The sequence below is a fragment of the Pelophylax lessonae genome, assembly GCF_965119305.1.
Source record: "Pelophylax lessonae genome assembly, chromosome: 2".
NCBI lineage: Eukaryota > Metazoa > Chordata > Amphibia > Anura > Ranidae > Pelophylax > Pelophylax lessonae.
In genome coordinates, this window is record NC_138769.1 from 587,345,993 (window position 1) to 587,360,227 (window position 14,235).

At 44.4% G+C, this 14,235-nt stretch overlaps 1 protein-coding gene across 2 annotated transcripts in view; it reads right to left on the minus strand.

Annotated features, from left to right (window-relative positions):
• Positions 1-14,235, minus strand: part of DIP2B (disco interacting protein 2 homolog B) — a 400,603-nt gene that overhangs the window by 24,330 nt on the left and 362,038 nt on the right. For both annotated transcript variants that reach the window (XM_082244510.1, XM_082244509.1), the window contains exons 27-29: positions 12,599-12,720; positions 8,622-8,733; positions 271-380 (exon numbers count right to left, since the gene is read on the minus strand). In XM_082244510.1, coding sequence (XP_082100636.1) covers positions 271-380; positions 8,622-8,733; positions 12,599-12,720 — 344 coding nt within the window. The remainder of the gene's footprint in view (positions 1-270; positions 381-8,621; positions 8,734-12,598; positions 12,721-14,235) is intronic.

Here is a 14,235-nt window from a genome sequence, read left to right on the forward strand (position 1 = left end):
TTGAGGGTTTTAAAGTAATACATGATATAACTTAGATATTCTTTCACATTTATCAATAAAAAAAAAAAAACTTTGCATAGTTAACATTTAGCAAAATTATAGTAGTCCTCATTTTGTAATGATTCGATTTTAGACCATTCATGAGGTGGTTTTGATGGAGTGGCTGCATACTGAATAGTGTCATGAGTAGTAACAGTAAACACACATTAAAAAAAATAAAAAAATTCTTCTCAATGGAATTGCTCTCAGACATGAACATGGTTCACCTACCTTGACCCCTGTGAGCATGCCTGTGGTACTAACACTGAAATCGAGGTAGGCCAGCATTTCAGGTGTAGGCGGTTTATACATCAGAGGTATTCGCTTTCTGGGCAAATCATCTGGAATTACATTTATGCAGATTTTACTTTGAGATAATACTTGTAAAGACACAAATTTCCATCGACAATGTTTGCACTTAAAGAGACTCTGACATATTAGGAATACTAAAAGCTCTATCGTAGTTTACAGTCACTGCAATATTGTCCTACTGAAGTCTGTAAATCTTTTTAAACCACTTCAGCTCACTCCTGTATACCCCTTACCCCAGGAGTGTTGGCGGGGGATCTGAGAAGAGGAGGATCGGGTCTGCTCTTTGTAAAACCATTGCACAGAGCAGGTACATATGACTTGCTTTTTTTTTTTTTTTTTATTTACCTTTAGCCCCCATTCACACTGCAATTTGATTCCTGTTGCAACTACTTTGAAAAAGGTTCCTGCACTACTTCTTGCCAATTTCATTGGGCCTTGCATAGACTTCTGTTGTATGAGGCTGCAAAGAAATCGGCAGCGTAAGTCGCAATGATGTGCCATTTTGAAATCACGTAGCATGATTTCAAAGCTGCACCGGTGTGAACGGGGGCTTAATATGCCTTTAATTCACATACCAAAGTAAGTTTTTTTTTTTTTTTATAAGGTGTTCTTTTGGAAATGTCTTGAAAAAAAAATATTTTACACCCTATGAAATCTATAAAATAAAAAAAATAAAAAAACTGCTGTGGATAAAAAAACACACACACACATATTACAGGGAGTGCAGAATTATTAGGCAAATGAGTATTTTGACCACATCATCCTCTTTATGCATGTTGTCTTACTCCAAGCTGTATAGGCTCGAAAGCCTACTACCAATTAAGCATATTAGGTGATGTGCATCTCTGTAATGAGAAGGGGTGTGGTCTAATGACATCAACACCCTATATCAGGTGTGCATAATTATTAGGCAACTTCCTTTCCTTGGGCAAAATGGGTCAAAAGAAGGACTTGACAGGCTCAGAAAAGTCAAAAATAGTGAGATATCTTGCAGAGGGATGCAGCACTCTTAAAATTGCAAAGCTTCTGAAGCGTGATCATCGAACAATCAAGCATTTCATTCAAAATAGTCAACAGGGTCGCAAGAAGCGTGTGGAAAAACCAAGGCGCAAAATAACAGCCCATGAACTGAGAAAAGTCAAGCGTGCAGCTGCCAAGATGCCACTTGCCACCAGTTTGGCCATATTTCAGAGCTGCAACATCACTGGAGTGCCCAAAAGCACAAGGTGTGCAATACTCAGAGACATGGCCAAGGTAAGAAAGGCTGAAAGACGACCACCACTGAACAAGACACACAAGCTGAAACGTCAAGACTGGGCCAAGAAATATCTCAAGACTGATTTTTCAAAGGTTTTATGGACTGATGAAATGAGAGTGAGTCTTGATTGTCCAGATGGATGGGCCCGTGGCTGGATTGGTAAAGGGCAGAGAGCTCCAGTCCGACTCAGACGCCAGCAAGGTGCAGGTGGAGTACTGTTTTGGGCTGGTATCATCAAAGATGAGCTTGTGGGGCCTTTTCGGGTTGAGGATGGAGTCAAGCTCAACTCCCAGTCCTACTGCCAGTTTCTGGAAGACACCTTCTTCAAGCAGTGGTACAGGAAGAAGTCTGCATCCTTCAAGAAAAAATGGATTTTTGTAAAATCTTACCGTAAAATCCTTTTCTCTTAGCTCATTGACAGACGTAGTCCTCGGTGATACAGCACCTTCGGGTTATGTTGCCTCCACAGGAGCAGGACTAGACAGGAAATTAAAATGCTCTGGCCACACCCTAGGGGCAGTCCCAGAGGGTATATCCTCTCTCTCTCTGCCTCAGCAAATCAGTTATGTCAAAAAGCAGTCTTTAGAGATTTTAACCCAACCCAACTCCAAAACAGAGGGGCGGGGACTACGTCTGTCAATGAGCTAAGAGAAAAGGATTTTACGGTAAGATTTTACAAAAATCCATTTTTCTCTATCGCTCATTGACAGACGTAGTCCTCGGTGATACAGCACCTTCGGGACGTCCCAGAGCAGTATCACAAATGAGGGGTGGGAAAATGGAAATCAAATCCCAATCTAGAAGGCCCAACCGGTGCCAACTAGAAGTTTACAATGCTCATCCTTATTGATGAGACTCAACAAAAAAGAAATTTTTCAAACAGAAAAAAACTCTCGAGGTAGACCACCGGTCTCCTCAAATTGCGGCCTGCAAAACCTTGCGGCCAAATGAGACATCCACCGATGCCGTCACATCAATTTTATAGAATTTTGTAAAGGTATGTACCGACGACCAGGTGGCCGCCTTACATACCTGGACCACTGACGCCTGATGGCGAAAGGCCCAGGAAGTACTGAGCGCTCGAGTGGAGTGCGCCCTAACAGGGAACGGAGGACTCTGACCCTTAATAGAATAAGCCTGTACCACCGTCTGTCTAATCCATTTGGCAATGGTCGCGGCAGATGCAGGCAAACCCTTTCTGGGGCCATCCGTGATCACAAAAAGTGAATCCGTCTTACGGAATGATTCCGTAGCTTTCAGGTATACTCTGATTGCCCGAACCACATCCAAGGAATGCAACGCATGTTCCCGATGATGCTTGGGCTGAGGACACAAGGAAGGTAGTACAATATCTTCATTCAGATGAAAATCTGAAACCAACTTAGGAAGAAAGGATGGCTTAGGATGAAGTACTACCTTATCCCTATGAATCACTAGGTATGGGGACTGGCATGATAATGCAGCCAGTTCTGACACCCTGCGAGCAGAAGTGATAGCCACCAAGAAGGCCACCTTCTGGGATAAAGTAAACAAGGGAATCTCCCTGATGTTTTCAAAGGGAGGTTTCTGTAGAACCGACAAAACTAAATTAAGATCCCAAGGCGGTAAGGGCGCGCGGACTGGTGGAGCCAGGTGCCGCACCCCCTGGATGAAATTCCGCACCAAGGACTTGGTAGCTAAAGGCTTCTGAAAGAAGATTGCTAATGCTGAAACTTGACCCTTGATGGTTCTCAAGGCTAGCTTCTGCTCAACCCCTTGTTGCAAAAAAGCCAATATTCGAGTCACCGAATAGGTACGTGGAGGAAATCCTAAAGATTCGCACCACGCAATATAAGTCTTCCATGTGTGATAATAGACTCTGCTGGAAGTCGCTTTCCTTGCTTTAATAAGGGTAGGAATGACTGAAGCTGACAACCCTCTGTCCTTCAGTACTTGGGTCTCAATGGCCAGGCCATTAAAACCAGCGACTGTAAAGCACGATGGTAAATTGGTCCTTGAGACCACAGACACTCCCTGAGATGAAGTTCCCACGGAACGTCTGCGACTAGCCTGTCCAAGTCGGCCAGGCCGGCTTGACGAGGCCAGCCTAGAATTTCTAGGACCACTGGTGCTGACTGGATCTGAACCAGGCGTCCCTAGAGCTATCTGGCCCCGACCATCCGAGAAAGTCTGGTCGTTTTCTGTTCCCACACATTTATCAGATACCTGATTGCTATCAGGAAGGGTGATCTTTTCTGGTTGAACCTCAGGGACCGAAGTCACCCGGCTAGAGGCTTCTTGGCCTGTCTGGTCAACCAGATCCGATTCCTGTGGGGAATTGAGACTAATCTTAGGAAAAGGTAAAGGAAAAGATCTATTCAGGGAACGGTGACTACCGCTCCCTGTAGTACTTAAATGTTGGAAGGGAAGAATCGCACCGGTAGTAGTAGTTGATGCTCGATCTAATGTCCTGAATACCGGTGAAAACGTCCCCCCACCCTCAAACCGGGTGGGGGCGCACCTTCAGGCTGTGTACTCCTTAGCTTCGGGTTTGGCTGAGTTGGTCCTCTGTTTGTCCGACCAGCCTTTCTTGAACCCTCCTGGAGGAGTCTTGCCTTTCCCGCTTGTTCCAGCCGGGCGTGCGAACCCTTTATGGGCGGTAAAGAAAGGTCCTCGCTTGTTGCGAGGTCCCTTAGCTTTAGCAGCCTGTGGCAAAAAAGTGCTCTTGCCCCCAGTGGCATCCTTAATGATTTCATCTAGGGTGGCCCCAAATAGACGATTCCCCTGAAAGGGGAGATTCGTCAAGGTCTTTTTGGAACCTAGGTCAGCTGACCAGCATTTTAACCACAGCACACGTCTGAGGATTACCGCTGACATAGATGCATGCCCTAATAGGGGAGTAGTGTCCAAGGCTGCGTCACAGATAAACTGTAGCCCTTGTATAATCTGTTCCATCAAATCAGATGTTTCCTGGGGAATATCTTTTCCCCTAAGGTCTTGGCGTACCAATCTCGCCCATTCCGTAAGTGTCTGGGAAACTAGACCAATAACAATTACTGGTCTAATATGCTGACCCTATCAGAGAGAAGATGGTGCGGGACTCTGCTTCCATCTTTCGATCCACCGGATCCTTAAAGGACTAAGTGTCCTCCACTGGGATAACCGTGGCTTTATTCAGCCTGGAAATAGGTGGATCCACCACTGGTGGTACCGTCCATTTCTTAATGATGGATTCCTCAAACGGATAGCGTCTAGCAATACGCTTGGAAATAGTAAAGGTACGTTTAGAATGCTCCCATTCTCCTTTAATCTTATTACCAAAACACTTGGGTACAGGAAAAACCTTCACCGTTTTGATGGGCTTGTTAGTACCAAAAGGAATCTCTGTATCAGTTGCTTCTGCCGGTAAAACCTCAAGTTTTAAGGTTTCCTGCACTGCCACAACTAGTGCGTCCACCAATGCTTCTTCCTGAATTATAGCGGGAGAAGAAACGTCCTCCTCACTGTCTGAGGGAGCTTTACCTGAGGTAACAGCCCTTGCAGAGGGACCTGCAACTGCAGTGACCATCTCTGAATCTGAGTCAGAGGTGTCAGATAATATAGGGGTAGGCGGGGGTCGCTTCCTTGACCCTCGTCCCTGACAGGCCGCCTCCACCCGAGCCACCATAGACTCCAAAATTGCTGTAAATGCCTCTACACTCTGTGCACCGGCGGGTCCCGTGGCCCCCTCGAGGGAAACAGGTGGGGGAATTTGTGTGGCAGGGTCCATGATTATTCCAGTAACTTCCCGGATAATATAATTCAAAAATAAAAAACTTTTTTTTTTTTTTTTCTTTTTCACAGACCCCCAGCGCCACAAAAGCCCCTTAGTGTTACCTGCTAGGGATCCCTATCGATCGAGAGAGAGAGAGAGAGAGATAGACCCCCAGGCTCACCACTTGATGCTCAGAGTTTAACTGCAACAGGTTACAGCGCTGTCTTGACAAACAGGAAGTCTTTTGGCTGGCTGCCCAGGAAGAAAGGAGGCGGCTCCGCCCCTCTGCACGCCTTCCAGCGCCTCCCCTAGCTCCACGAGGTGTTTGGATCACCTCAAACATGGCCGCCCCCATGCTGGAGACACGAGGCTACGCCAAAATGGCGGCTCGTGCAATCCAGCAAAAAAAAAATGGCGGCGGCCTGTACCGAATAGCGGTGTGCTGCAGGGCACACAACACTATCTCTGCATGGGGATTTTTGGCGTGGTTGGCGGTACCGGCCCTGGCGGACCTCATGGCCGTTCGGAAGGCCTGCTATAGCTGGAGATTTGACTAGGAAGGCAGTCTACATGTCCATGGCTTCTGACTGGTAGGTACCTTATTCTTATCACAGTAAGATTCCCAGACTGCCACTGATTACAATCTTTTAAACATGTATACAATTAGATTGTTAGCTCCCAAACCAAGCCTCCTGGCTTTTTGCACATAAAATCACACTCAAAGTAGGGGGATCTGTGCCATGTTATAGGATAGAGGGGGACTCTATCTTACCATACAGAGAGGGGCCCGCGTTCACCACAAGACCCGTCAGGGGGAAAAGGGGGAACATACTACTCACCATACTGGAACCAGGCGGGCACCAACTCCTGACAGTACCCCTCTCCACCGGGGCGGGAGGGCTGTCGACCAATACGGACGCCGTGACTCATGGTCTTTGGCGTTTCAGCGAGACGTTTAACTCGCGGGGTCAGTCCCTTAATGGGACTTTGTCGCGGCCGACCCAGCGCGGAGCTATGGCCTGCACACGCTCGTAGGCTGAACTGGGGTGACCACCGGATCTCAACATCCAGCCCGTCGCCCAGTTCAGCTTTCTTGCTTGAAGATCTCACAGGAACACTGGAGAAAAAAGCTGTCTAAAAAATCTTTTTAAGAAAAAAATCTTGCCAGGACCGAAGATCCCAGCAAGGTATCTAGGTCCTTACTCCTAACTAGACAGAAAATAACTGATTTGCTGAGGCAGAGAGAGAGAGGATATACCCTCTGGGACTGCCCCTAGGGTGTGGCCAGAGCATTTTAATTTCCTGTCTAGTCCTGCTCCTGTGGAGGCAACATAACCCGAAGGTGCTGTATCACCGAGGACTACGTCTGTCAATGAGCGATAGAGAAAACATGATTTTCATGCAGGACAATGCTCCATCACACGCGTCCAAGTACTCCACAGCGTGGCTGGCAAGAAAGGGTATAAAAGAAGAAAAGCTAATGACATGGCCTCCTTGTTCACCTGATCTGAACCCCATTGAGAACCTGTGGTCCATCATCAAATGTGAGATTTACAAGGAGGGAAAACAGTACACCTCTCTGAACAGTGTCTGGGAGGCTGTGGTTGCTGCTGCACGCAATGTTGATGGTGAACAGATCAAAACACTGACAGAATCCATGGATAGCAGGCTTTTGAGTGTCCTTGCAAAGAAAGGTGGCTATATTGGTCACTGATTTGTTTTTGTTTTGTTTTTGAATGTCAGAAATGTATATTTGTGAATGTTGAGATGTTATATTGGTTTCACTGGTAAAAATAAATAATTGAAATGGGTATACTGTATATTTAATTTTTGTTAAGTTGCCTAATAATTATGCACAGTAATAGTCACCTGCACACACAGATATCCCCCTAAAATAGCTAAAACTAAAAACAAACTAAAAACTACTTCAAAAAATAGTCAGCTTTGATATTAATGAGTTTTTTGGGTTCATTGAGAACATGGTTGTTGTTCAATAATAAAATTAATCCTCAAAAATACTCATTTGCCTAATAATTCTGCACTCCCTGTATATAGATAGGCCAGTCAAGTTCCTCCACCCCAAACTCGCTCATCCATGTCTTTTTTTACCTTGTTTGTGCACTGGTACGCAGTCATGTTGGAACAGGAAGGGGCCGTCCCCAAACTGTTCCCACAAAGTTGGAAGCAAGAAATTGTCCAAAATATCTTGGTATGCTGATGCCTCAAGAGCTCCCATTACTGGAAAAAAGGGGCTAAGCCTAATCCCTGAAAAACAGCCCCACACCATAATCCCCCTCCACCAAATGATTTGGACCAGTGCACAAAGCAAGGACCATGGACATGGCTGAGTGAGTTTATGGGTGGAGGAACTTGACTGGCCTGCACAGAATCCTGACCTCAACCTGATAGAAGACCTTTGGGATGAACTAGATTGGAGATTGCGAGCCAGGCCTTCTCATCCAACACCAGCGCCTGACCTCACAAATGCGCTTCTGGAAGAATGGTCAAACATTACGATAGACACACTCCTAAACCTTGTGGACAGCCTTCCCAGAAGAGTTGAAGCTGTTACACTGATCAGTATGAGAGAGTAAGAGCGATAACACCAAATTTACCACACCTGCTCCCCATTCACACCTGAGACCTTGTAACACTAACGAGTCACATGACAACGGGGAAGGAAAATGGCTAATTGGGCCCAATTTGGACATTTTCACTTAGGGGTGTACTCACTTTTGTTGTCAGCGGTTTCGACATTAATGGCTGTGTGTTGAGTTATTTTGAGGGGACAGCAATTTAAAACTGATATACAAGCTGTACACTCACTACTTTACATTTTAACAAAGTGTCATTTCTTCAGTGTTGTCACATGAAAATATATAATAAAATATTTACAAAAATTTGAGGGGTGTACTTACTTCTGTGAGATACTGTATGCAAAAATTACCTTAGGAAGAAGGAAGTTCCTGGCTTCTAACACCAGACGCCCAGGACTAGTGTTGAGGCCAAGGACTTCCTTCTACCCTCAGACACTGTATTTGCTTTTCTCAACAGGTTGTCAAAGTATCACACAATGGGGATGATGATAAGAGCAAAGAAGGGCAAAAAAAAGCCAAAAGCGAGTAAGTTTTTACAAAAGCTTTTACAGAACTTTCAGAAAGTTTTGTTGAAGTTTTTAAAGTTCACCACATTATAAGAGTTGTCACTTTAAACAAACTGCTAGTGGGTAACAGTGCAACTTTTGTGCATGTCCCCTGTGTAATAACAGTAAATACCCACCCGTGTCTATGATGGTTGGCCATGTTTTCACATCCACCGCTGCTGCCGCGTCTTTGGACTTTAGTAATCTCAATAAAGTTTGTGTAGTGAGAATGCAGGCAGCTTTACTAACCTAAAACAAAATTGAATTTTCTATTAAAACACAACTTAAAAAACCTGGCAATTTCGATTTTATTTCCTAAAGTGATTGAAAAGTCTTGTTTTTCCTATAAAAATAACAAGCCTGTCATACTTACCTCCTCTGCGCAGTTGGATTTGGACAGAGTGGCCCGGATCCTCCTCTTTTCAGGTTCCTCTTCTGTAATCCTGGCCTCTCCCTCCTGTTCAGTGCCCCTACAGCAAGCTCCCCTGCCCCTGGCTAGCTGACTTTGCTGTGCCTCAGCCAGTCAGGAGAGAGAATCTTGGAGGGCTGAGACACTCGTGGACATCGCTGGACAGAGAGGGACCTCGGCTAAGTACAAGGGGGCTGAGGGGGGCTGCTGCACACAGAAGGCTTTTTATCTTAGTGCATATGTAGCACTGCCCCCTAGAGGACTACTGGATATAACACTTTCTGGATTCCCCTGGGTTACCCGTAGCAACTGCTTGCAGAAACGTATCACTTTAAGTACTTGGCTCAGTCAATGATCAGTCCAGGGGATGTTGTTTTGTAGTTTTTTTTTAGAACTGGGATAGGAGAAGGGATGAGTGGGATACTCCAACTAGTAACTCTTCACAGTATTGAGGACATCTGACTTGAGGATGCGGCAAGGCCACTGCTTCACTCTGCAACTGGAATGAAGATAGAATAAATGTTCCTGCTTGTAATTATCTTCAGGGTTCTAACTTGGCACCCACTTTCTCTCTCACTCTGTGTGCTGACACCCGTCCACTGACACTACACTCTGAAGTGGTCCCCTTCCTGGGCAGACACCGGGCAAGTTCCTCTGTACTCACGGACACTGTTTTTCCAGAGTCACCGATGCCCCAGACTCCACCAGTCAGCTTCTCTTGGACCTCCGGATTCAGCCCCACACTCTGGTTCACCAGGCCAACCGCCTGTGACCACCATCCACTGCTGCAGAAGAGGAGACAGCCGTCACCCTCCTTCTGGGACCTGGCTTCCGACCCCAAGACCCCCTGCCTCATGTGCCCCTGGCTTTTATACCCTATCCCATAATGCACCACTCTGTGCCAAACCCATAGGATAGTATCAAAGCCTATGTGTCATTGGCTGGGTTTCCTCCACTGTCCGACGTGCCTCCCCATTGGACACAGTGGGGACACTCCCTCAGCCCAAACGAATCACACACTGAGCACATGGAGCAGGCCTAACTATGAATCATGCTCCCCTGATAGGCAGAGTGCATCTATGTTTTGCCTGCTGCTCTTCTGATAAGCAGGCAGAGCCAAAACTAATCTCCCTACCTACCACCTATCTAGGAGAATGCTACACGTAGAATGCATTAAGATAAAAAAAAAAAAAAAAACCTTTAAAGCATTCAAAAGAAAAATTCAATTCAAAAGACAGTTAAAAAAAAAAAAAAAGAAACAAAGTCACTAATAACATTAGGCTACATCTGTCACTTAGGCTTAAAGTGGAACCAAAAGAAAAAAATATAAAAAATGTGAACAGGCACCTTTTTTTACTGCAGAAGTGTCATGCAATAAAGTACATTTACTTGCCTTTTTGCAATCCTCTGCAGAATGGACACTGTGCATGCGCAGCTTAGTTTACAGTCTGACACACTGACATTGTGCTGGGAATAAGTCACCCCTGCATCTGTGGGAGTGACGTCATCCTGCACTGGCAAATCAAAACAACCGAAGATTTTGTAATCGGCTTTTGGGTACTGCTACCTCCCATCCCTTGTAAGGGAAACAAGCAGTGAAGCCTTGCAGCTTCACAGTCGGTTCCCTAGCTCTGCGACGGGGGGGGGGGGGGGGGGGGAGGATGGGGGCTGAACTTCAGGGGGATCTCGCTGCAGCAAAATCACCCCCCCCCCCCAAAAGGTGACAAATGTGGCAGCCGAGGAAGCAAACAAGCAAAAAACAAGGCAAAACTCATTAGGGAGAATAACCCTCTCTATCTGTCCTGTTTCCCATTATAACAGAGTGAAAGTAAAAGAAAAAAACCCACATTTAGGGTTATCTCCAGAAAAGTAAGAGAGGGGAAATCTTCCAATGGGTACGCTAGTTCTGGTGACTTCGATGTCCCCAAGAAATTCACTTAATTCACAGAGATTTTCTCTCACTTTCTGTTTTGGCTATGGGACAGGAAGTGAAGGCAAATATATAATCCTCTATTACTCTATCCAAGATGAAAACATTTTTCTTATAGTTCTACGGTAAGAAATTCTGCACATTATTTACATATGATTATGTTCTCTGAATGTGAGACTGACTGTACAGTGCATATATTTTCTCTGATGTGGTCAGACCCAGAAAATGTTTATTTTACATAAACCATTACAAATATTTTGTGACCATTATGCAGAATGACAGAGAAAAAGTTTGCCGCACTTGCATGCTAGTTATCAAAGTTCCTTCGATTAGGCTTAAGGGTACAAGGAAAAAAAAAAAAAAAACTCCTCTTCTTGACAACACAGCTCATAAAAACCATGTAAAGTGATCAACCAACAAATTACTTTTACCCGTTAATGCCCAAGCCTTTTTCTGACACTTGTTGCTTACAAGCTAAAATCAGTATTTTTTGCTAAAAAATTACTTAGAAACATTATATATACTTGTTTTTTTTAGCAGAGACCCTAGAGAGCAAAAATGATGATCCTTGCAATATTTTATGTCACTCTGTATTTGTGCAGCGTTTTTTTTCAAATGTAAATGTAATTTTTAGGAAAGAAATACACTTTCATGAATTAAAAAAAACAGTAAATTTTTATGCATAATGTAAAATATGATGTTACGCTGAGTAATGTCATGCTTTAAAAATGTGCACACTCGTGGAATGGTGACAAACTTGGGTAATTAAAAATCTCCATAGGCGACACTAAAAATTTCCACAGGTTACCTGTTTAGAGTTACAGAGGAGTTCTTGCGCAAGAATTATTGCTCTTGCTCTAACAATTGTGGCAATACCTTGCGTGTGGTTTGAACATTTGTGGGCGCAACTTTCGTATGTGTTCCTTCTGCATGCGAGCACGGAGGGATGGGGGCGCTTTACTTTTTTTTTTTTATTTATTTTTACACTGTGCCTTTACTTTTATTTTTGATCACTATTATTGCAGGCACAACAAATGTAAACATCCCTTGTGACAGTAATAGGCAGTGACAGGTACTCTTTTTAATGGAGGGATCTGGGGTCAAGTTTGGCTGTTTTGAATACTGTAATTTTTTAAAATCTGGCACCTTTAAGTCTTCAGTAAACCAGAAGTGTCATAACATCGCCACCAGATTACTAGACCCAAGACCCGATCAAACCTGATTCCGACTTTATTTGGGTCTCTGACCAGACGGCGGACGTGATGGCTAGTCGCTCGCTGGTGGGACAGGAGAGCCGCGGAAGGCGGAGGGAGGGGGGAAACATCCCCTCCAGCTGCTTGTAATAACAGTCAAGCGGCTGATTAGCTGCATCAGTTTTTGTTACAAGAAAGCCGACCGCCCACTCTTCGCTCTAAAAAACAGTAGCAGCAAGAGGGGGGGGGGGGGCGACGTCCCCTCCTGCTGCTTGTAATAGCAGTAGAGCGGCTGTTTAGCTGCATCAGTTGTTATTACAAGGAAGCTGACCGTCCGCTATCCGCTCTAATAAACGGAAGCTGCAGGCACAACCCCTTGAAGCTAAACGCCGCATATTTGCATTACGTCAGTGTCAAGGGGTTAAATTTAATATATTTCGTTATACAGATACATACAATATTGATAAATGTAATTGTACTATTTTAATAAATTGTATATCTTAATTTGACATGCTGCCATTACTAACAGTTTGATGTACAAGATTTAGAATGTTGAACAAATACCCATTAGAAGTAACTTACATCTACAATCATTCGTACTGTAGGTAAGGTTGCTGTGAGGTTCTGAGCGTGTGGAGGCCGGACCGTTACTGGAATGCAGCCAGCATATAAACACCCGTAAAATGCTGCAATCAATTCAACTCCTGAAAAGAAAAAGAGGTGGTAAAATAGTAAACAAAATTCACAAGTGAAATTAAATGTTTACAGTGCACACAATTTGAACAACTCAAATTGTACTCAGATTCTTCTTTGCATAGACTTATGGGTTTTACAGTCTACTCGAAAAACCAGAAGTGTGGAAAAAATTTCTGGAACAATAACTTGATTCTTAACATAAGATATAACATGGAAATCTTTTTATTAATCTGATTTCTTCCTTTTTATACCTCTCTATTCCCTTATACAATCCTATGACTTCAGTACTGACTTGGACCAGTATTTAGCAAGTGAAATCAGAACACCTGCCATGCATACTTGTTCTGGTACAGTAATTTAAGACAGAGTATCAGCTGGCAAATGTAGTCTGAAATGGCAGCCTATTTTTTAAGGGTGAACTCCAGCTAAACATTTGAACACATCTGCTATTGGATCTGTAACTGTATCCAGCTGATAGCTGCCTGCGTGATAATAAAGAAAGGTTGGTGACCAGGTTATCCTACTGCAGTTATGCAATATAGCTAGTTAAAAAAGGAACACAAGGGGGCGCCAGCTCCCGAAAGGGGCCAATAGGAGCTCCGAAACACGTTACCTTAGTAACCAGCCAACCCCAGGTGTGATGTCGCATCCTGCCCTGTGTTCCACAGTGGCTTTCCTCACTTTCTGAAACACTGGACTTGGTTTCCTTACTGACAACAGGTTGTTTGCTGTCACAAGTGACTCCTCAGGTGGATGGTTTCCATCCAACGTGGCAAAGCTGCAGATAGGCTCTTTGACTTTATACAAGTTTGCCTTTGACTTTTTAATCATAATAAACCCATTTATGCTGCACTTAGCTGGCGTCCCCTTGTGTTCCTTTTTGTAATTTCAGAGATTCGTAAAGCCCCGTACACACACACAGATCGTCGTCATACAAATGTTCGTCTTTTCTCCCCGGGATGTCGGTGTCTGTTGAAAAGTGCAAAGACAGCACAAGGACAGCACAAGAATTTTGTCCGCAGACTTCAGCTGACTGCAGAAGTGATGTCATGTAATGGTTAACTTTCCCTGTGTTTTTTATTTTCTGAGCATGCCCAGTCTTGCAAATCTGCGGTCTGTCGGCTGATTTCTGTACTGACAGGCGAACAATCGTCCGTTCTGGTGTCTGCAGACAAAAATTTTCATGTTTGCAAGAAAGACTCTTGTCCGCGGATTGTGTGCAGACAGCTGTCGGAGGCACCATACTAACACGCGTACAATCGGCAGATCTTTCGTCCGCCGACGTTTGTATGACGACGATCTGTGCGTGTGTACGGGGCTTTACTGTCTCAGGTGGACCTGCCTACTGAAGTACAACACAATTTCTATGGGATTTTTTTGAACTCCTTAAGAACAGCCTATGCTACACAAGTGTACCTTTACATTTTTCTAGGGGGGTGAGTATTTAACTTATGTGGATGATGCATTAGTATTTGTTTGCGCCACAATTTCATTTGTTATTATTCAGCTGGTTCACATCCCTG